The sequence below is a fragment of the Tamandua tetradactyla genome, chromosome 12, assembly GCF_023851605.1.
Source record: "Tamandua tetradactyla isolate mTamTet1 chromosome 12, mTamTet1.pri, whole genome shotgun sequence".
NCBI lineage: Eukaryota > Metazoa > Chordata > Mammalia > Pilosa > Myrmecophagidae > Tamandua > Tamandua tetradactyla.
In genome coordinates this window covers 25,442,791-25,467,152 of record NC_135338.1, presented here as the reverse complement: position 1 = coordinate 25,467,152, position 24,362 = coordinate 25,442,791, and the positions used below count along the sequence as shown (strand labels likewise).

General features: G+C 38.7%; 1 protein-coding gene and 1 pseudogene across 1 annotated transcript in view; both read left to right on the top strand.

Annotated features, from left to right (window-relative positions):
- ZFYVE26 (zinc finger FYVE-type containing 26) overlaps nucleotides 1-24,362 on the top strand; it is a 95,986-nt gene that overhangs the window by 22,236 nt on the left and 49,388 nt on the right. Inside the window, exons 5-15 of the mRNA XM_077122810.1 lie at nucleotides 375-897; nucleotides 1,313-1,443; nucleotides 2,054-2,218; nucleotides 2,366-2,454; nucleotides 3,387-3,550; nucleotides 7,917-8,120; nucleotides 9,122-9,733; nucleotides 10,004-10,096; nucleotides 14,158-14,226; nucleotides 16,057-16,208; nucleotides 18,347-18,548. Coding sequence (XP_076978925.1) covers nucleotides 375-897; nucleotides 1,313-1,443; nucleotides 2,054-2,218; nucleotides 2,366-2,454; nucleotides 3,387-3,550; nucleotides 7,917-8,120; nucleotides 9,122-9,733; nucleotides 10,004-10,096; nucleotides 14,158-14,226; nucleotides 16,057-16,208; nucleotides 18,347-18,548 — 2,404 coding nt within the window. The remainder of the gene's footprint in view (nucleotides 1-374; nucleotides 898-1,312; nucleotides 1,444-2,053; nucleotides 2,219-2,365; nucleotides 2,455-3,386; nucleotides 3,551-7,916; nucleotides 8,121-9,121; nucleotides 9,734-10,003; nucleotides 10,097-14,157; nucleotides 14,227-16,056; nucleotides 16,209-18,346; nucleotides 18,549-24,362) is intronic.
- Nucleotides 14,770-16,030, top strand: LOC143652643 (heterogeneous nuclear ribonucleoproteins C1/C2 pseudogene; annotated as a pseudogene).

Here is a 24,362-nt window from a genome sequence, read left to right as displayed (position 1 = left end):
TTTGTTACCTGCCTGGTCTGTGAATTTGCAGAACCTAATTTAGATCAACACTGCATATTTTGGAGGCAGTGGGCTGGGACTAGCTAGAACACCCAGGCCTTGGACAATTGAGTTAATTTCTCTTTGCCTCAGGCTCTTCATTTGTAAACACGGTTAATAGTAGCACCTTCCTCTTAAGGTTGTTACAAGGACCAATTTAATATTTCTGTGTAAAAGGCCTAAAATAGTACCTGGCACATATGAGCTGTTCTAAAAGTATTTGCTACTGCTTCTATTTTATATGTAGGCTGGAAAAAAAGGAGAACATCAAGGCATATAAATGATAACATTCTAAACAGGCTCACCACCAACTGCTCTATTCATCCTCTGTTTAGGAGCTATATGAGGTCCTGGCACAAGACACAGTAGGCTCTGTGCCTGATGGAAATAGGAGACAAGAGAGCTGGATGCTTCAGCTAAGCTCTAAAGCTATCTCCGTGCTCTGGGATCTTCTGAGGCAGTTTCCCCAGCCAGCACAGGCTCTGCTGGACCTCCTGCTTAGGGAAGACAATGGCCCCAGCCTCTGTGGCTGGCCTTTGCAGAAGGCGCTGGTGGACCTCATCCGAAACGCATTGCGGGCTTTACAGAGCCCTGAAGCTGGGCCACCTGGGATAGCTGATGCCATCTATGGAGCTCTGCGGACTCTGCATTGCCCAGCAGAGTCACTGGGGGTTGAGTTACGCCTCCTGTGTGAAGAACTGCTGGAGGCCTGCAGGACTGAAGGGAGTCCCCTACAGGAGGAGCGACTGCTCAACTGCCTGCTGCACAAGGCCGGGTGGGGCCTTGTATCCCTGTATGGCCATACCTACACAGAGAAGGCCACAGAAAAACCACCGAGGGCCACATCATCAGGAAAAGGTGTGTTCCCTTTCCCGCTTCTCCTTGGATTTAGGGATCTAATATTGCGTAATTTCAACATGCACAACTTCTATGAAGTTCTTCTGGGCCAATATTCTCCATGTTGTCCAGGAAATCTAATAAAAGAGGCTAAGCAAAAATGGGTAAAATATTCTTTTTTAAATCATGGGTTTTGTAGTCTAAGATGGTAGCGACGGGAAAGAAATTAAGGTCATGGCAATAGAAAGAAAGAGATAGAAGGTACAGAGATAGAAGCTACTGAGAGAAGCAAAGAGTCTTCAAGATAGAAATGAAGAAAACCTGGTTTCAGTTTTTAAAAGAGCAAACTCTCACATCAGTTGTTTTTTAAAATGGGCCCTAATTTTGAAAAGAAGGCCTCTTGGCTTCCCAGTTAATCTGTCTTGTTGAATTTTAGTCTTACCTGATCATCTGGATCCTGAGCGGGCAATGCTAGCCCTGTTCGCCAATCCTGAACCAGTCCAGGCTTGGAAAATAGTCTATTTCTACTGCCTGAGAAACAGCAAACATTTCCTAGAGCAGATCCTGGTAAGTTGAGCTTAGTTATTCTCCCCCACAGAATACCCAGGGATTCTCTTCAGGCTTTTTCATTCTTCATTTTTGTCCCACACATTTATCCAATTCAAAGCAGCCTAGTTAGTGTTGAATCACTTGGTTCTATGCATCTCATACACCCAGGGAAAAGAAGACTTAGAACCAGTATTGTTTATAATTAGAATTATTGTTGTATATATGTCATTTGGCAGAAGCAAATGTTGGATACTGTGAGCTCTCTGGAGGTATGAGGAAGAGAAGACAGTGGCAATAATATGTTGCCTAACTGACAAAAGAATTTAATTAAACAAGACTTTTTCCTCTAGATTGCAACAGAGCTTCAGTTTAATCCAACACATATTTAATCTCATCCTATGTGCCATGTACTGTGCTAGAAGCTAGGGTTACAACAGAAGTTATTCCTTACCTTCAAGAAGCTTATATTCTAGTGTTTCTAGAGACATTTATTCTATGCAACTGGCCATTTCTGTGATTACTAGAAATCTCCCTGCATTCTAAAAAGCTTTACCTCAATGAGCAACAAGGAGGAACTCATGTTTTCTAGTCCACATAACTGCCTATAGCAGCCTGCTTTGCCTTACAGATGACAGCACTAGCACTGTTGAAAGAGGAAGACTTCCCAAGTCTTGGTTGCCTGCTAGATAGAGAATTCAGGCCTCTCCGTCGACTGCTCGTGCTCCTGGGCTGGACACATTGCCAGAGCCTGGAGTCAGCTAGGAGGCTGCTCCAGACACTCCACAGGACCCAGGTAACTCTCACTCCACAACGGGCTGCTCCAGAAGTGAGTACTGTGGGACTTTGGACTGCGGCAGAATGCAGGGTCATGCCATCAGTCACAATCTTTGACCCTCTGTGCCCAAGTCAACAAATGTTTTTTCTCCCTGTTTCAACACAGGATCAAGGCTGTGATAAGCTTCTCAGGGACGCCTGTGAAGGGTTGTGGGCTCACCTGGAGGTCCTGGAATGGTGTGTACAGCAGAACAGGTAACGGCCTGTGCATCCAGCCTCCTTCCAGCCAATGGGTACTTGTGCTTCTGTATGTGGCCTTTCAACACATCTTCCACATAAATATTTTGTGTTCATATTGTTAACCAGATGCTAAACCAGGAAAGAAGCATAAGTAATAATTATCTTCACCATAGCCATAAGAGTATAACTGGAGGAGCATTCTTGATGATGACAATAATAAAAAGAACAATAGCTAACATTTCCTGAGCACTTATTATATGCCAGGCATTGTTTTATACTCTTTTTATATGGATGATCTCATTTAAGCCTCACAGTCATTCTATGGGATAGACACCAATATTAGTCTCATTTAAAAGTGAGGCTGCTGAAGCCCAGAGATGTTAAATCAATAACTTGCCCAAAGTCACACAGCCAGTAAATGTGGTCCACATTCTCAGCCATATATTGTCCTGGATCACACTTTGATTCAAAAAATGCTTATTGAACTATGTGCCAGGCCTGGCATTTTCCTGATAACTTTGACCTTAGATGTCCCCAAATCTAGGTTCCCATCTCATTCTTGACATAACTTACCAGTACTTCCTGAAGTAGAATGTGTAGAGGCAGAAGTAGTGAGGACTCTTTGCTCAAAGTAAAATCAGAGAAGTTTCTGTCCATTCTATGCTAGGAAGAGTATAGAAATTGGGAAGCTTAAAGTGCAGCACTTTCTAGACCCCGCTGACCAGAAAAGCCCTTTTAGTCAAGGAGAGCTGACTCAATGGATATGCTTCCCTTAGAGTACATAAATGTTCTGGTCTAGCTCAGACCAACTAAAATTTAGTGTTTGGGGAAGTATAACTGTAGTGTTATGGGCCAGAGAGAAAGAATAAGAGGGAAAGACATTGGTATTTCTTTAGGGCAATAATATAAACTTCTTCTCCTTGCCCCCTCCCAACTTTTCCCTTCAGCAACCCAGTACCAAAGAGAGATCTCTTGTGTCATTTACATGGTGGAGACGGCCACTCAGTGCTCTACTCTCTCCATCACCTCACAAACCTCCCAACCCTCAGAGAGGAAGATGTTCTCGAGCTCTTACAGAAGATACCAGCCAAGGAGTCGCAGCAAGAGTATGGTGAGTTGCTAATGGAGTGACTTTGACAATGTTTTAGTTTCCCAGCTGCCTAGAAAGATACCATACAACATGGATTGGCTTAAACAACTGGAATTTGTTGACTCGCAGTTCTGAGGCTAGGAGAAGTCCAAAACTGAGATGTCAGCAAGGTGATGCTTTCTTCCCAAAGACTGCAGTCTGGGGCTGACTGCTGGCAATCCTTGATCCTTGGCTTTTCTGTTACGTGGCAATGCCCATATCAACCTCTCTTGTCTTCTCTATCCATCTGAATTTTACTCTGCCTGTAAAGGACTGTAGTAATCCAGATTAAAGTCTAACCTGATTCAGTGGAGTCACACCTTAACTGAGGTAACATCTTGAAGAGATATTATTTACAATAGGTCACCACCCACCAAACTGTAGACCAAGACCAAGAACATTTTCACTGTGGGATACATGTTCAATCTACCACAGGCAGAATTCCCTTTTAGGACAACCTTGCACATATTTCTTTTTTTTTTTAAATACCAAAAAACACCAAACGCAAACATTATTAACTTTTGATCATTCCATTCTACATATATAATCAATAATTCACAATATCATCACATAGTTGCATATTTGTCATCATGATCATTTCTTGGAACATTTGCATCTATTCAGAAAAAGGAATAAAATGAAAACAGGAAAAAAAAATTTATACGTACCAAACTCCTTACCCCTCCCTTTCATGGATCACTAGCATTTCAAACTAAATTTATCTTAACATTTGTTCCCCCTATTACTTTTCTTTATTCCATATATTCTACTCGTCTGTTGACAAGGTAGATAAAAGGAGCATCAAACACATGGTTTTCACAATCACACAGTCACACTGTGAAAGCTATATCATTATACAATCATCTTCAAGAAACATGGCTACTGGGAGACAGCTCTACATTTTCAGGCAGTTCCCTCTAACCTCTCCATTACATCTTGACCTTATGACTAACAAGGTGATATCTGCTTGATGCATAAGAATAACCTCCAGGATAACCTCTCGACTCTGTTTGGAATCTCTCAGCCATTAACGCTCTATTGTGTCTCATTTCACTCTTCCCCCTTTTGGTCAAGAAGGTTTTCTCAATCCCTTGATGCTGAGTCTCAGCTCATTCTAGGATTTCTGTCCCACGTTGGCCAGGAAGGTCTACACCCCTGGGAGTCATGTCCCACATAGACAGGGGAAGGGTGGTGAGTTTGCTTGTTGTGTTGGCTGGAGAGAGAGGCCCCATCTGAGCAACAAAAGAAGCTCTCTTGGGGGTGACTCTTCGGCCTAATTTTAAGTAGGCTTGACTATCCTTTGTGAGGTTAAGTTTCATATGAACAAACCCCAAGACTGGGGGCTCAGCCAATAGCTTTGGTTGTCCACACTGCTTGTAAGAATATCAAGAATTCAACTTGGGGAAGTTGAATTTTCCCCCTTTCTCACCATTCCCCAAAGGGGACTTTGCAAATACTTTTTTATTCACTGTTCAAATCACTCTGGTATTTATTGGGGCATCACTCTGGACAAACTCACAAAATCTCATGTCCTACTCAAGGTTCCATGTACTTATGGTGTTCAGTTAAGCTGTCTACATAAGTTATATTAAGAAATCAACCTTGCACATATTTCTTGCAGTTTAAGATTTCTCTAGATATAATTTCTGAGATCCAGCAAAATGGGTGGATATAGCAAATGTCTGCAAATTAGTGCTATTTGCTCCAATCAAGCTATGGGATGTAGAGGCATTCTTCCTCATTCTTGGTAAGTCATAGGAAATCTTATGAGCATAGTCCCACATCCCTTGACCTTGTGGAACCTTCTCAAGAACCACTAACATAACGTCATTCTAATGAAACAGAATTAGAAACAGCTCTCTGCATTTGCAGAAGTATCATTGTTAGTGTTTCTGAAAACTCTTGATGAGTCCCTCCGTGCTTCCTTCTCATGGAATATTTTGTGCCTCCCATCTCTTTTTCATACTCTATTGAACAGATAAAGAAGTTTTAAAAATGACTTGCCTCACCAGGTAAGTCCTGAAACCTAGCCAGGCCTCTCCAGAGCATCAGATAGTTCCATCTCCCTACCTCATATTACTGACTGACCCTTCCAATATGAAAAATTTTAAATGGTCATAGACCAAACACCCCTAAAGAGAGGTATGGAAAGATCTAAAGTGATGGTGGAGTTATACAGAGAAGATAGGATTTAACAAATGAATATAAATGCTGAATCATTAAATTGATATTTCTTTTAGACTCCAGTATTTTAGAGAACCTAGAAGTAAAAACCCAAAATTATGAAACTGTATCCCATGTCAAACTCTGAAATATGTTCTACAACTAATTGTGGTGTTGTGCTTTGAAATTTATAGCTTTTTTGTACATATGTTATTTTTCATGAAGAAAGAAGGAAAAAAGTTGATTGTGATGATAAAAAATATTTAAGCCCTCTAGCCTCCTACATTCTAGAAGGAAAAATATGAAAGGATTGTATAGTAGCCCATGACAAACTCTGGGATCTATCCTGTAACTACTGGTTGAAGAGTACTTTGAAACTATTGCCTTTTTATTTCTTTGCTTTGTATATATGTTATACTATACAATAAAAAAAAGTTTAAAAAAAAATGACTTGTCTCAGACAATAGCAAAGCTTTATTTTAACCTTTGGTCTTTGCTTAAAATTCACCCATTAATAAGCTCTTTTTTTTTGCTCTCAAAAATCGTATCATAGTGTAGTCACAACCACACTATGGTGACACTTGCCTTTGAGAAACAAACTTTCTCATATAGCAGCAGATGTTTCCCAGCCTAGGTGTTGTTTTAATTAATTAGAAAACCATGTTACTATATTCCGTGTATTTTTCTGGAAAGGTAGATAACGTGTTTAGCAGATTTACTAAGGAAACTGCAACTCTATGGTTTCTATATACAAGTGCGGGAAAAGCCTTCCAGAGAAGCATTTTAAATCTGATCCCAAAGACACAGTAGGACACACCTAAAACTTGAACTTTGAAAAGACAAAAGAGGAGCACTAACAGGGCTGGGACTACGGTGAAGCATAAGGGGGTACCCACTCTCAGGGTCATGCAAGTGCTTGTAAGTCTTGGTCCTGGGCAGTGATGGGACACAGAACAAGACTGATCTCATTCTGCTTATAGCCCCAACCCTGGCAAGAAGAAACAACTTCTAGGAACCCTTATGCACACAGGGATTCATTGCAACATCATAGGATCAAAGCATCCCTAATTGTTCCAATGCCCTGCAATCAAAGAATTTAGCTAAGTAAGTAAGCAGTGGGGTACCTGTTCAGTGGAACTATATTCAGCCACCAGAAATTTAGTTTATGAAGAAATAATCAAGTGTTTATACTATAATGGATTTTTAAGAAAAGGAAAATCAAATTGTATGTAAAATTTCCTTATACTCAAACAATAGAAAACTTTTAATTTAAAACAATATAATAAATCCATTCTTGAGCAGTAAAGTAGAAGCAGTTTTAAAATAAATAAATTTTAAAAAAGCAAAAAGCCCTATACTCAACTTAAACATACCTACACTTACATTCACACACACATACGCTAAACTATACAAAGGGATAAAACAAAATGTAACTGTGGTTGTATTTAGCTGGTAGAATTATAAGTGGTTTTTATTTCTTCTTTTTGCTTTACTACATGTAATGTTTTTTCTTTAATGAACAAGTAGCACTTTTGTTATGGCCTTAGAGCCAAATGAAGGCCATTAGAGACCCTGTGCACTAAAAAGATTATGGTTCCCTCCCTCCCCACTAAAACTGAAATTTTTTTTTAAAAGAGAGATGTTCCAAATTATAAAACAAGTGTAAGGAATTTCAAGAGTTCATGTTTTTATCCCGTTATGTCTGCTTCAGTACTTTCTTAAAGATACCAATTTTTTTGTTTGTTTTTCAATTTTTTTTATTTACCAATTTTTTTAATTGATGTTTTTTGGTGTCTCTGCTCTTGTTAGTCTAAACACATTTTAAGCATGCCTTTGGGATAATCTAGAACTAGGTAGACTAAACATTTACTTTAAGTTTGCATTTTTAAAAAAAATGAAAGAAATATATTTTAAGAAATATAAGGAAAGGACTTGCTAAATGACCATCAGACCTGTATTTAGCAGACAGATAGAAGGGAGGTCAGTGAGGGAAAGGAAATTCCAGGGACTGAAAGTGGATATTGCTTATAAGAAAAGGCATGGAAGTGAGCCAATCAAATTGACAGAAAGGATTGATCAAGAGCATTTAGTGGGCCTACAAGGTCAACATTTCTTTGCTTGAGCCAACTTGCAGCCAAGGCCCAAAAGAACCAACTCTGAAGTTCTGCCTGTTTTTACAATTCAGATTCAGCTGATGCCCCAGTCCTTGACCACCTGAGCCAGTGTCAGAACTTAACACTCTACCAAGGCTTCTGTGCCATGAAGTATGCCATCTATGCCCTCTGTGTGAACTCACACCAGCATTCCCAGTGCCTGGACTGCAAAGAGGGTCCCTCTGAGGACGTGGCCTCAGCCACGGAGACAACAAATGATTCTCTCTTCTGCCCAGGTATGGCACTGTCAGTCTGTCCCTGGCATACACTCCCTGGTAACAGCCTATCCCAGTGAGTTCTTTGTGTCGTAACCCTTTTCCATCAGGATTGGGGTGGGCTTGATTTTATTGCCCCCAGGAATAATTTCTTCTTTTTTTCAGCCTCCTTAAATCAAATGGCTATAGAGAAAACAAGTTTACCTAAGTTCTAATGAAGTCTGACCACCTAGCACAATAAAAAATCCATTTTACACTACACTCCAGTTTGTACCTCAATATATCATTTGTGTATATGTGTATGTGTGAAATATGTGATACTGAAACTGAAACTAACTTATAAAAAACAATACTTTCCCTTCCAAATGCAGTATACACTGGATTACTTTTCTATTTCATTTTTTTAAATGCAGCCTTCTTAATTGATTTCATGGGTCACAGCCTACTATGTGAAAAATATCAACTTAATGTCCTGTCTCATTTTTCTTAATAGCTTATAAGTCCAGAATTTGTCTTTAAAACTAGTAGTCGGTTATTTTTCCCTTCTACCTTTGTAATAAATCATCAAATCTGAGCTTTTAACTCGTGAATATTTCTTAAGAGACCTAGCTAACCTGTGGTATGCTCTAGAGTTACAGAGTAATAATAGAGTTGAGGCTTAAGGAGACACCATTTTGCCTTCATTCCAGGAACTGAAATATGGATTGCTCATCAAAGATGATGAAGAATAATGTAATATTTAAAAAGCAGAGACAAAATAATGAGGGTTCAGTAAGCTGTACTTTTAGTTAAGGTAGCAAAATCTTTCTGCAAAGAAGATTTTGCAGACACATGGCTGAGGATGAAGACACATGGCTGAGCAGTGTCTCTTATTCTTCTGACTGTAACCGCAGATTCTTAGTCACTAAAAAATAAGTAAACGAGTACAAGTTAGAATTTTTGAAGAATGTAATGTAATGTTCCTAATATTTACAGTCTCTCTTTTCTTCTCTTTCTCTGGCCTCTTATACATGTTTATTTAGGTGCTTCAAATCTCTTTTCAACATACCTGGCCAGGTGTCAACAGTACCTGTGCAGTGTTCCTGACTCTTTGTGCCTGGAGCTTCTTGAAAACATCTTCTCATTGCTCCTTATTACCTCTACTGATCTTCACCCAGAGCCCCACCTGCCTGAGGACTATGCTGAGGATGATGACGTTGAGGGGAAAAGCCCTTTGAGTTTGACTTCCCCATCAGAAAGCCCTCAGCACATAGCTCAGCCAGAGAGGAAGTCAGAACGGAGTTCCCTAGGAGTCCCCAGGAGCCTTGCTTATACACTTCCCAGCTGTCTCAAGACAGAGCCAAAAGACAGTTACCCAGGATCTCACAGGAACAGCTTTTTGGACCTAACACACTTTACTAGAGGCATCAGTGGATTCCTTGCTGATGAATTTGCAATGGGAGCTTTCCTCAAACTTCTCCAGGAACAGCTGGATAAGATCAGTAGCCATGGTTCCCCTGAGAAGCCAAAGCTGCTAGAAGGCCAGAGCTGCTCAGGAAGCAGAGATGGACAACAGAGCCGCCTACACCGATTTTCCAAGGTTCTCTCTGAAGCCCAGTGGAGATACAAGGTGGTAACAAGCAACCAGGGCTCAGGTGAGAGGAGGGAGCACCAACTCCAGAACTGGTGGGTCCAGACAATGGAGAGGGAATTCATCCTACCAGCAATGTGGGAGAAAGCTAGGAGTTCAGAGGAGTCACACCATAACTCAGGGCAATCACTGTAGCAACCAGTATGAGAACACTTGGGTCTTGCTCCATGTCTAAAAACCCAGCCCAATGCTTCTGCTACCTGTTATTCCAGGGGGAGAAACAAATCAGAGTTGATCACTCTCTTGTATGACCTTATTGGATTTGCTATTTCAGAGGAGCATCTGGCACCTTCCCAAAGATTCTGGCCCATTGCCACACGGCACCCCAGTTTCCGCCGATGTCGTCGGACAAGAAGGAGTCGGGCAGGTAGGCCAAGGAGCTCTCACCCCATACCTTTCCCCATGTACCAGGCAAGTGCCAAATGTATACATTTTTTAATAAAAAAACACATGGTCAGTTTAAACACATGCTCAATATAAACAAACAAAAGTGAGCTGAGATTATCCTAGACCCATTCTCTCAGTATAGTTTCTTATATATCCTTCCAGAAATTTTCCATGCAATACAAACATGCATTGTTTTTATATATACAGGTAGATTATATTATATATATTGAGGACTGCACCTTGCTTTTTTCACTTTTATATATACAGATATATCTTAGTATATGTTGAGAACTTTTTTCACTCATTTTAAAGGCTGTTGTTATTCCATTGTTATAGATATCCTGTTTATATGGACTTTTAAGTTGTTTCCAGTTTTTCCTATTCTAAATAGTGCTACAGTAACAACCTTGTACATGTCTGTACATACTTGTGTGAGTGCATCTGTAAGATATGTTTCTAGCAGTAAAACTCCTAGATCAAAGGTATGCGAATATAAAATACAGATAAGTATTACCAAATTGCCTAAAAAAGAGTGGACCCATTTACATACCTACCAAATGTATATGAGTGCCTGTTTATTCATTAACAATGCTTACTATCAGATTTTTAAAACTCTTTGCCAGTCAACTAGGGGGAAAATGGTATAGCACTACTTTAATAATAATTTTTGGCTTGATTGACATCTTCTCATATATTTACTGATCGTTTAAATTGTTCTGTGAACTTCCCATTCATGTTCAAGGTCCATTTTTCTAGTGGGTACATCTTTGTTATTGAATTATTTTTTAACTTTTTCATCATGAAATATAACATAGATACGAAGAAAAGGAAGCAAAAGCAGTAATTTTCAAAGTACACATCAACAAGTAGTTGCAGAACACACTTCGGAGTTTATTATTTGTTTACCATTTAGTTATTTCAGATTTTTCCTTCTAGCTGCTCCAAAACATTAGAAACTAGAAGGAATATTAATATACTGATTCAGCAGTCATACTCATTTGTTAAATCCTATTTTCTCTGTTATACCCCCTCCTCCTCGATCCTTCTCCCAATCTATAGGGATCTTTAGGCAATGCCCATTTTGACTATCTCATGTTGAGAAGGGATGTCAACACCAAAGGATAAGGGGATGTAATTAGTCAATGATCTTGGAAAGGCTGGTCCCTCTGGGTTTCAGGATTTATCTGGCCTAGGAACCTTCTGGAAATTATAGGTTCTAGGAAAGCAAACTTAGTGCATGAAACTTTTATGTTCAAGCCCTCGGTGTTCTTAAGAGTTAAGAGGAGTGATGCTGGTTGGGGTTTAGCAACTAGCAGGTAGCACTGTCTACTGAAGCTTGTTTAAGAGTAGCCTCCAGAATAGCCTCTTGACTCTATTTGATCTCTCTTAGCCACTGATGCCTTATTTTATTACACTTCTTTTCCCATTTTGGTTAGGAAGATGGTGCCAGGGCCAGACTCATCTCCCAGAGTCACACCCCACATTGTCAGGAAGACTTCCATTCCTGAATATCATGACCTATGTTGGGAGGAGGGTAATGATTTTCCTTGCAGAGTAGGGCTTAGAGAGACAGAGGCCACATCTGAGCAACAAAAGAGGTTTCCTGGAAGCAATTCTTAGGCCTCATTATAGGTAGTCTTAGCTTCTCCACTACAGAAATAAGTTTCATAAAGACAAGCCTGAAAATCAAGGGCATGGTTGTGAAGCTTATGTATATAGTGAAGAAGCTTAGCCTATCTATAAGTATGCCTAAGAGTCACCTCTGGAGGACCACTTTTGTTTCTCAGATGTGGCCTCTCTCTCTCTAAACCCAGCTCTGCAAGTGAAATCAATGCCCTACCCCCCTATGTGGGACATGACATCCAGGGATGAAAGTCTCTCTGGCAGTGTAGGAGATGACCCCTAGGGATGAGCCTGACCCTGGTACTGTGGGATCAATAATGCCATCCTAACCAAAAGGGGAAAAGAAGTATTATAAATAAGATATCTATGGTTGAGAGAGATCAAATAGGGTTGAGACACTACTCTGGAGGTCGGTCTTATGTATGCTTCAGTTAGACATTGTTATCTGTCGTAACTTGGCAAACCCCAACCAAAACCATTCCTGCCAATCCTAAAGAATACCTAGGGCATTATGTAAGAGTCTACAAAGGTTCCATGCACTAGGGTAACTCTCCAAAACATACAACCTCCTGGATATGTCCTGAAATGCAGAGGGGCCAACCCTTCCAGAACATCGACTAGTTCCAACCCCCTATCCCATGTGAGCAACAGCCCCTTCCAACATGAAAAAGTTAGAAGGGGCATAGCCCAAATACTGGAGAAAGACCAAAGTAATGGTGGAGTTATACAGAGAAGGTCAGGTTTAACAAATGAGTATGAGTGCTGAATCATTATACTGATATTTCTTTTAGTTTCCAATACCTTAGAGCAGTTATAAATGAAAACCTCAAGTTGTGAAATTGTAACCCATACCAAACTCTAAAATCTGTTCTACAAGTAATTGTTGTGATGTACTTTGAAATTTACTGCTCTTATGTATGTATGTTATTTAAAGAGAAGGAGGAATATAACAGAGAAGATAGGACTTAACGAATGAGTATGAATGCTGAATCATTTTATTGATATTTCTTGGTCTCCAGTGTCTTGAAGCAGCTAGAACTAAAAATGAAAAATCATGGAACTGTAACCCATACCAAACTTTAAAAAAAAAGTTAAAACTAAAAATCAAGGGCTTGGCCTTGTTGCTGAATTTTAAGCCCTTTACATATTAAGGAAAATATTTTGTCATGAGCTACAATGTATTTTCTCATTTTTGTCTTTTGACTCTTCTTATGTTTTTTCTTAGAAGGGTGTAATGCAGGAGTATTACACAGAAGCATTAAATTTTTAGATAATCAAATTTCCATTTTTGTTGCCGGTCTTTTAAATAATTAACAGGAAATTAATAAGGATTTCCTATGTTTTCAACAATAGTAGGTACCTTGAGGGAGATGAATAAGGCGTAAGTCAGGAGGCCCTTGCCTTAAGAGAATTTGTAGTACACCTACATAGACAAAATACATTAAAAAGTTAAGCTGAACTGAGGCATTGCCTGAAAAACAGAAAAACATCTCTTAAAAGGAAAGATCAGCATGGCCTACAAAAGTCAGTAAAACAGAAATCGTAGAGGAGTCAACTCCTGAACTGAGCTCAGAAGAATGAGTAGGATCTGGGTAAGCATCAACCAAAAGGCAAGCATAAAAAAAAAAAGGAAAAAGAAAGAAAGAAAGAAGAAAGGCAAGCCTAGTGGGAAGTATGGAGAGAAACCTAGAAAATCTTTAAGGCTGAACTGCTGAGGCTCTTTGGCCACTAAGTTAATTAGTTTGGGTCAGAAGGCATAGATTATGTCCATTTGACCCATCCAGTCCAAGAATGCACAATCCATCATCTCTGTATGGATGGTTTTGCTTCTGAAGGGCAACCCACTCATGGATGCTGATGATGGGCTTAATTCACCCAGCAACTGAGGGGCAAAAGACTTGCCTGAGTCTGATAAAGCCCTCAAATGATCACACTAAGGAATAGTGAGCCTCCATTTGAAAGCCCCAGCACTTCAGCAAAGCAGATGTTGAAAAGAAGCTTTTCCTCTAGGGTTTTGAATATTGTGGTCTTTGGCAGGCCAGACCCTATACTTTGATTCCCTACCTTTGCAAATATGAGACCATAACAGAAAATTTTGTGATCCTTCTACTTCCTGGTCATGATAGTTGTACTCTTATTTTTCAGAATATTGATGTGCTTAGTGAGCATATAGAGGTCTCTGAGACACACAGATTTGAAATCATTGGTATAATGAGCATTTGGGCCATACTAAACCCACCTTTTGCCTTTGATCTGTAGGAACACCTATGTTGTTGTAGGTGCAGGAGCAGGTGTAGTTCTTTTGCATCTTCTTCTTACTCTCTAATGACCCAGAACTTGGCTTTCAAGCCGATGTTGCACTTTCTACACTGTAAGGATTTGATAATTGATTTTCTCTCTTTTTTCTAATACCTCTAGATGGTCAGGACAGAGGTTCCAACCCATCCCTGGAAAGTACAAGTAGTGAACTGAGCACAAGCACTTCAGGTATGGGAGCTCCAGCCAATTGCCATAGTCAAGCAAGTTTGCCCTGACATAGAACTGCCAGATACCATGGTGTAAAAACCAAAACTTATTGTTGTATGCCTGTGTTCAAGAAAGTTGATAGTCTGCAGATGGCCAAACAGACTTCAGCTGGGGAAAAGGGCTTTCCACTATCAATTTAGCTACCAATCTGCACAGAAAAACAGAGGCAATGCCCATGAAAGGAGTTGGTAATTAAGCCTTATATTCAAAGATGATAGCATAGGTTTGTCCTTCACTTGAGGGAAAATCAAGATCCATTTATACACCTTTTGGAGAAGGACTTTGGATGATATAAAAGTTCAGTGGGGATTTTGTGGACAGACGGAGACTGTGCGGTGGCAGCTGGGTTGCCGACCTCGAGCAGCAGTCGGCTTCTTCGTGTGGAATCTGGGAGTGGGAGATTCAGATTTGAATCCCTTCTCCCTCCCCCCTCCTGAAATATGTAAGTTAGTGGAACTATGCTTGAGTGAGATTTTTTTGATCTTCAGCTACACTTTGTGACGAACCTTGTCATCAAACACCGTGGCCAGCAATGTTACCAACAAGACAGATCCTGGCTCCATGAACTCCCGTGTATTCATTGGGAATCTCAATACTTTGGTGGTGAAGAAGTCTGATGTGGAGGCAATCTTCTCGAAGTATGGCAAAATTGTGGGTTGCTCTGTTCATAAGGGCTTTTGCCTTCATTCAGTATGTTAACGAGAGAAATGCCCGGGCTGCTGTAGCAGGAAAGGATGGGCAGAATGATTGCTGGCCAGGTTTTAGATATTAATCTGGCTGCAGAGCCAAAAGTGAACCAAGGAAAAGCAGGTGTGAAATGATCTGCAGCAGAGATGGACAGGTCAGTACCAGAACACCCTTCTCCATCCCCTCTACTCAGCTCTTCTTTTGACTTGGACTGTGACTTTCAGCAGGATTATTATGACAGGATGTACAGCTACCCAGCACGTGTTCCTCCTCCTCCTCCTATTGCTCAGGCTGTAGTGCCCTCAGATCGCCAGCGTGTGTCGGGAAACACATCAAAAAGAGGGAAAAGTGGCTTTAATTCCAAGAGTGGACAGTGGGGGTCTTCTTCTAAATCTGGAAAGTTGAAGGGAGATGATCTTCAGGTCATTAAGAAGAAGTTGACCCAGATAAAACAAAAAGTAGATACTCTACTGGAAAGCCTGGAAAAAATTGAAAAGGAGCAGAACAAGCAAGGAGTAGAGATGAAGCATGATAAGTCAGAAGAGGAGCAGCACAGCAGCTCCCTGAAGAAAGATGAGACTAATGTGAAGATGGAGTCTGAGGGGGGTGCAGATGACTCTGCTGAGGAGGGGGACCTACTGGATGATGAAGATAATGAAGATGGGGGATGACCAGCTGGAGTTGATCAAGGATGATGAAAAAGAGGCAGAGGAAGGAGAGGATGACCCTTAAGCGCATAGTGGGGTTTAGAGATCATATCCCATTATTACTTTACCTAGGTGCTTGTCTAAGATCAAATTTTTCACCACCTCCTCTCCCCTAGTATCTTCAGCACATGCTCACTGTTCTCTCCATCCTGCCCATTAATGTTCATTAATTCATATTGCCCTGCGCCTAGTTCCATTTTCACTTCCTTTGATGCTCCTGGTAGTTAAGTCTTACCCTGTAATTTTCGCTTTTAATTTTGATACCTCTTTATAACTTAACAATAAAAAGGATGTATGGTTTTTATAAAAAATAAATAAAGTTCATTGGGAGGTGGCAGCAATATAGATTGTCCTCAATTTAAGAGTTCCCTGGCCTCCGTCCTTTATATCTCAACAGAAGGAAGTCAGAGCACTGTGTCTGGAAGGAACGAGATTGATGGCCAGTTGCAGCCCCAACCCCAGAGTTCACTCCTCCCCATGATGTTCTCACCACCCGAGTCACTGCTGGCCTCCTGCATCCTCCGGAAGAACTATGCAGAAGCCCATCAGGTGAGGGAGCACTTGTGCATCCTTCAGGTGTTAGGAGCTTAGAGTATGGGGAATCTCAGGCCATAACTTGTCATAGTGAAGAATGGTAAGTCAGCCCCTAGCCCACTGGGCCTCAGGTAATGCTAGATGCACATGCAGTCAGAGCCACTCAAGAGTGCTGGAGTGGCCACACCCCAGCAGGAAGCACAAGACCAAGTTTTCAATTATCGAGGCCCCGTCCTCAACATTTTAGATTTAGACACCCAGCCTAGAGGGGATTTAAGATATTGAATTATTTATTTTCTTAACATAAACAGTATTTTTAACAAGGTAAAGAAAGATATTCAGCCATAAGCCCATCACTACAAAAACTTGAAATATTTTTTTTTCCTTGTACCCCTTTTCAGAAGACATAAATGTTTTTAACATAGCTAAAAATCATGATGCAGACAATTTTCAATAATAAATAGAATGTTGGTTCAATATACAGGAAATATAAAGACTAGCAAGGTAGAATATTCATGTGGTATAGGAAAAATAGCACTAGAATAGAAATCAGAAAGACTCTTAACCTCTCTACTCTTTAATATTCTCATTTGGAAATTGGAGTTAAACAAGGTAAAGAAAGATATTCAGCCATAATCCCATCACTACAAAAACTTGAAATATTTTTCTTTTTTTTCCGAAAAACAGTTAAACCTGTTTTTCTATGTCATGTTAAGAGTATTATGTAAAAGCTCTGAGAAATACAAGAATCCTCTACTATTGCTTACATTTAATAGCTTATAAAACCTACCATTCTAATTTTAAAACTCTCTTGAGAGAGAGTTTTATTACACTTGTGCCAGTCCCTTAACATATAAATCAGAATTTTTCTTTCTTATGAGGATAGTTGTTGAGACATAAATCTAGAAGAAATCGAAGTGATGGGATAATTTTAATTTCCTCAGAACATTTTAGATCCCATACTTTAAAAATTATATAATTCTGAAGACAGAACCCATAACAGCCTTTCTTAAACCGAAATCCAGAGAAAGTAGACTGTAAGTCCACTGATGCTTTACCCCAAATTTCCTCCACTCTTCCTTTCGCTTGGACCTTGATCTTCTTTTTTTAAATAAGATTTTTATTTTTTTTTTAATCTGGCTATAGAATTAATTGTGCATATAAGAAAATTCCAAAAAGTGTAAATAATAAAACTATTTTTGATACTGTTGTCTAGAACAACCAATATTAAAGATGTAATATATTTCTGTCAGTTGTTTTCCAAGATATGACCCTCATGTATTTGAAATCATTCCAAATTTCATACTTTATATCCTTCCTTTTTTTTACATTTTAACATAGACGTTTCCCTTGTAACTTCGATTTTAGTGACCTTATATTAGTCTGATCAACTAGCTGCAATTAACCCCTTGATGAGCATTTAGATTGTTTTCAACCTTGTGATAAATAATGCCAAGTTTTGGGGGGTTTTTTTATTAATTAAAAAAAAATTAACTAACACAACATTTAGAAATCATTCCATTCTACATATACAATCAGTAATTCTTAATATCATCACATAGATGTATGATCATCATTTCTTAGTACATTTGAATAATGCCAAGTTTTTAAAATTATTTCCTTAAGAAAGTTTCTCACAAAAATTACTGAACTGAAGGATAAAAATATTTTTAAAGCTTTGTAGATGGCCAAATTGCTTTTTAAAAGAAAAATTTTGTGGTAATATAATACTTCCCACTTTAACCACTTCCTTGTGCACCCACATGGCTTTTTGAAAAATGTTGTAGCAGTTAATAATTCTACCACCACTCCCTGAGGATTTAATTGTACATTTTGTCATTGTAATTGATGCGAAATGGTATTAATGTTACTTAAATTCCTTGGATCACTGGTAAGGAAAAAAATTGTTCATTGTCTGCATTTTCCTCTTTTAAATTGTCCCCATCTTTTGCTTATTTTCTACTGGGGCTTTTGTGGTATTCTTATCTTTATATTTTACCTGTTCTTCTAATATTTAGTACTCTCCAAATCCTACAACCAGATGTCTTAGGGCCCTAGTCTTATGATTGGCAAAGATCGCATATCTCTAGGCATTCCCCAACTCGCTGTGCATACCACAAGTTCCACCTATGCTCCTCCCTCTCCTTTGATAGGTATTATTCATGTTCAACCTGAAGTCTTCACCCAGCTCAGGGGAACTGATGTTCATGGAGCGCTACCAGGAGGTAATCCAGGAGCTGGCCAAAGTAGAGCACAAGATTGAAAACCAGACCTCAGACGGGGGTAACAGCACCATTCGGAGAACTGGCAGTGGCCGCTCAACTCTGCAGGCCATTGGCAGCGCCGCGGCAGCAGGTCAGTCTTCCTTCTGCCTCTGTAGGCGACAAGGGGAGATGTAAGTGAAAAGCCTCCCAAATAATAGGCTTCTCGTGAGGGTGAGCAGAAATCCAAAGCAGACACCTGCCTTGAAGAAGATGAACGACACATTCAGAGTAGTTTTCTAGCTGCTCCCAACTTCCTTGACCATGGTATCCACATACCTGGCCTTGACACTACTCCATTAAGCTTGTCCTTATGACTTAAATTGAAGAGCATGAATGCTATTTCCACCATGGGATTTCATGACCACTATCTTAGGCTTCAGGAAGCATCTAGACATTTATTTCCTTCCTTTGTAATTATTTAAGGATAAATCATATTATTTTACTTTTCCATAAAGCAATGAAGTTGTGTATCAACATCTATGGCCTGGGAATCATAGGTCCCAATTCCCAGCCTTGGCTCATGCTTTCATTATTTCTTGAAAATGGAATCTTATCCCACATTTTTCACATCTATTACTTGTCTAGGCTCTCTGTATCCATTTACCATCGTGTTTTCTTTGTCTGTATTCTCCCAGAAATTTTCTATGCCTATTCTAGAGAATATGTACATCCTTTTTATTTTTAATATAAATGGGCTCTTACTAAAAATTCTGTGTCCACCTTGCTTTTTAAGCAATGTTTTAGAGATCTTTTCCCAATCACCACATGGATACACCTCATTCTTTCTCAGCCTACTTTTAGATCCCATTGGGAAGATGCCTATTTTAGTTTCTTAAATGCTTCCAGAATGCAGTGTACCGGAAATGAAATGGCTTTTAAAAAGGGAATTTATTAAGTTGCAAGTTTACAGTTTTAAGGCCATAGAAATGTCCAAACTGAGGCATCCAGAGAAAGATAGAAAGGTAGAGGTCTGAAACACCTCTGTCAGCTGGGAAGGCACATGACTGGCACCTGCTGAGGTCTTTGGTTTCTCATTTCAAACAGCTTCTCTGGGGGCATTTTCTTTCTTCATCTCCAAAGTCTTTGACTGTGTTGGCTCTCAAGTTTTTTCCAAAAATGGTTCTTTCTTAAAGGACCCCAGTAAACAACCCCACTTTGAATGGGTGGAGACACATCTCCATTGAAACCACCTAATCAAAAGGTCCCACCCACAATTGGGTGGGTCACATTTCTAAGGAAAAGACTTAATCAAAAAGAGTCCACCCAGCAATATTGAATGAGGATTAAAGAACATGACTTTTCTAAGGTACACAACAGTTTCAAACCAGCACAACACCCTCACTCATCTCAACCATCCTGAGTTTCTCTTGGTCTCCCTTTCCATGCCATGAGATACTAATACGAATATGCTACTAATATACGTCAAAGATAACTTATGCAGAAGACCTTCAAACATTTATTTTTTTTTATTTATTTTATTAGAGAAGTTGTGGATTTACAGAATAATCATACTTAAAATACAGGATTCCCACACACCACACCACTACCAATACCCTCCCTTCATGTGAATCATTTATTACAATTGATGATAGCACATTTTTACAACTGTACTGTTAATTAAAGTCCATGGTTTAACTTAGGGCTCACTGTGTAATATAGTTCCATGGTTTTCTTTTTTTTAATTTTCACTCTTTTACCATGTATACAATCTAACATTTCCCCTTTTAATTGTATTCAGATATATATTTCAGTACTGTAAATTATGTTCACAATGTTATACGACCATAACACCATCCATTACCAGAACAGTCATCATTCCAAACAGAAACCCTGTTTATTATAATCCTTTACCTCACATTCCCACTCCCCACCCTGTCCACTGGTAATGTGTAGTCTAAATTCTGACTCTATGAGTTTTCTTGTTCTGATTGTCTCAAATCAGTGAAATCATACAGTATTTGTCCTTTGTGTCTGGCTTATTTTGATCGACATGATGTCTTCAGGTTTCGTTCATGTTGTTGCTCATTTCAGGACTTCATTACTTTTTACAGCTGAATAATAATCCATGTGTGTATATGAAACATTTTATTTATCCATTTATTGATTGGACATTTGGGTTGCTTCCATCTTTTGGCAGTTGTGAAGAATGCTGCTATGAACATCGGTGTGCAAATATCTGTTCTAGTCCCTCCTTTTAATTCTTTTGGGTGTATACCTTGTATTAGGGTTGCTGGTTCATATGGTAGTTCTATACTTAACATTATGAGGAACCACCAGGCTGTCCTCCAAAGCAGCTGCACCTTTTCACAGTGCCACCAGCAATGAATGAGTTCCTATTTCTCCACATCCTCTCCAACACTTGCTATTTTCTGTTTTTTTAATAGCATCCATTCTAATGGGTTTGAAATGGTATCTCATGGTTTGTATTTGCATCCCTGATGGCTAATGATATTGAATATCTTTTCATGTGCTTTGTGGCTATTTTATATTTTCTTTGAAGAGATGTCCAAGTCTTTTGCCCATTTTTTAAAACATTTTTTTATGTAATATATATACAAAAAAAGTGATAAATTTCAAAGTAATTTTAACAAGTAGTCATAGAGCAAATTTCAAAGTATGGTACAGGTTATAGTTCCACTATTTCAAATATTTCCTTCTAGCTGCTCTAAGACACTGGAGACTAAAAAGAAATAGTAATCATACTCATACTCATTTGTTAAATCCTATCTTCTCTGTTACAACCCCACATTTTCCTTTGATCCTTCTCTTGATGTTTAGGGATATTTGGGCAATGACCATTCTGACTTCTTCATGTTGAAAAGGGGTGTCGACATTATGGAGTAGAGAGATGCAACTGGTTGATCCTCTTAGAGAGAATGATAACTCTGGATTTCAGGGCTTCTCAGACCTGGGGATTATCTGGAGGTTTTAGGTTTATGAAAAATAAATGTAGTGAGTGAAACTTTTATAGAGTCTAAAGTAGAGCCCTGGGTGGTATTTAGGGTTTACAGAATACTGTTGGTTGGGCTTGCCATGACAATTAGCAATAACTAGCTGAAGCTTGCATAAGAATAGCCTCTGGGATAGCCTTTTGACTCTATTTGAAGTCTCCTTATTGTATTACATTTCTTTTCCCCCATTTGGTCAGATAAGCCTTGTCGATCCCACAGTGCTAAGGCCAGGCTCATCCTTTGGAGTCATGTTCCACATTACCAGGGAGATTTACACCCCTGGACATCATGTCCCATGTTTTGGGGAAGATAATGATTTTCCTTGCAAAGTTGGGCTTAGATAGAGAGGGGCCACATCTGAGCAGCAAGAGAGGTTCCCTGGAAGTAACTCTTAGGCATAATTATAGGTAGGCTTAGCTTCTCCATTACAGAAATAAGTTTTGTATGACTAAGCCTCAAGATCAAGGGCATGGCTTATTAACTTGGGAGTCCATAATGTTTGACAGGGATTTTTCACATGTTTTATACCCATTTTTTAATTGAGTTACTTATCTTTTTGTTGTTAAGTTGAAGGATTTATTTTTTTTCTCCCATTGTATAGGTTATTGTTTTACTTTCATGAAGTGCTTTGTCATTTTGATGATGTCACATTTATCTTTTTTTTTTTAGTAGCTTATGCTTTGGGTGTAAAGGCTAAGAATAAAATTGCCTGGCAAAAGGCTCAAAAGGTTCTGAAGATGCTTCCCAATGTTTTCTTCTAGGAGTTTGGCAGTTCTAGCTCTTATGTTAAGGTCTTTGACCTACTCTGCATTGATTTTTGTATATCATGTGAAATAAGATCCTCCTTTTTTTTCTTCCTTTTCTTTTTTTTCAAAGGAGATCCAGTTTTCCCAGCACCATTTGTTGGAGACAGTTCTTTCCCAATTAAGTGATCTTTGCCACTTTGTCAAAAGTCAATTGGGCGTCAATATAAGGGCTGATTTCTGAAGTGTCAGTTTTATTCCATTGGTCTATATGTCTGTCCTTGTGCAAGTACCATGCTGTTTTGATTACTGTGGCTTTGTAATAAATTTAAAGATAAGGAGGTGTGATTCTTCCAACTTCATTCTTTTTCAAGGTGGCTTTAGCTATTTGGGGTTCCTTGCCCTTCATAAGTTTGATGATTGGGAATTTCATTTATACAAAGAAGGTTGTTGGAAATCTTATTGAGATTGCATTGAATCTATAATTTGCTTTACATAGTATTGACATCAGAATGATATTTAGTCTTCCAATCCATGAACACAGAATGCCCTTCCATTTATTTAAGTCTTCTTTGATTTCTTTTAGTAATGTATTGTAGTTTTCTATGTACAAGTTGTTTACATCCTTGGCTGAATTTACTCCTAGATATTTGATTCCTTTAGTTGCGATTCTGAATGGAATTTTTTCTTGATTTCTTCTTCCAATTGTTCATAGTATATAAAAACATTACTGATTTTTGCATGTTGATCTTGTACCTCGTTAACTTTATTGAATTCACTTATTAGCTCTAGGAGCTTTTTTGTGGACTTTTCAGGGTTTTTTGTATATATGATCATATCATCTGCAAAAAGGAAAAGTTTTTACTAGTTCCTTTATGATTTGAATACCTTTTATTTCTTATATTGCATAATTGCTCTGGCAAGAATTTCCAAGACAATGGAGAATAACAGTAGTGACAGTGGGCATCCTTGTCTTGTTCCCAATCTTACAGGAAAAGCTTTCAGTCTTTCATCATTAAGTAAGATGTTAGCTGTGGACTTGTTAGATATGCCCTTTATCATGTTGAGGAAGTTTCCTTCTTTTCCTAGCATTTTAAGTGTTTTTATCAAGAAAGGGTGCTATATTTTGTTAAATGCCTTTTCTGCATCAATTGAGATGATCATGTGGGTTTTTTTTCCTTCATTCTGTTAATGTGGTGTATTACATTAATTTATTTTCTCATGTTGAACCACCTTTGCATACCAGGGATAAATCCCGCTTGGTAATGATGTAGAATTCTTTAATGTATTATTGGAGTTGGTTAGCTAGTGTTTTGTTGAGGATTCTTGCATCTATATTCAAAAGAGATATTGGTCTGTAGTTTTCTTTTCTTGTAGTATCTTTTTCCAACTTTGGTTTGAGAGTGTTGGCCTTAAAAAATGTGTTAGTGAGTGTTCCCTGCTCTTCAGTTTTTTAGAAGGGTTTGAGCAGATTTGGAGTAAGTCTTGAAATGTTTAGTAGAATTCCCTTGTAAAGCCATGTGGTCCTGGGCTTTTCTTTTTGGGAGGTTTTTGATTACTGAGTCAGTCTTTTTACTAGTAATTGGTTTGTTTAGATCTTCTCTTTCTTCTTGAGTCAATGTAGAAAGTTTGTGTTTCTAAGAATTTGTTCATTTTATCTGGGTTATCTTATTTATTGGCATACAGTTGTTCATAGTATCCTCTTATAGTTCTTTATTTCAGTGGGGTCAGTATTAATATCCCTTTTTCATTTCTGATTTTCATTATTTATATTTTTCTCTTTTTTTTGTCAATCTAGCTAAAGGTTTGTGGATTTTATTGATATTTTCAAACAACCAACTTTTGGTTTTGCTGATTCTCTATATTGTTTTTTTGTTTTCTATTTCATTCATCTCTACTCTAATCTTTATTTCCTTCCCTCTGCTCACTGTGGGTTTAGTTTGCCCTTCTTTTTCTAGTTCTTTTAGTTTTGAGGATAGGTCTCTGATTTGAAGTCTTTTTTTGTTTTTTAATGCAAGTATTTAGAGCTATAAATTTCCCTCTCAGTGCTGCCTTCATTGTATTCCAGACATTTTGGTGTATTATATATTTATTTTCATTCACCTCAAGATATTTCCTGACTTTACTTCCAATTTCTTCTTTAACCTATTGGTTGTTTAAGAGTATGCTGTTTAATTTCCACATATTTGTGAATTTTCCATTTCTCCCACT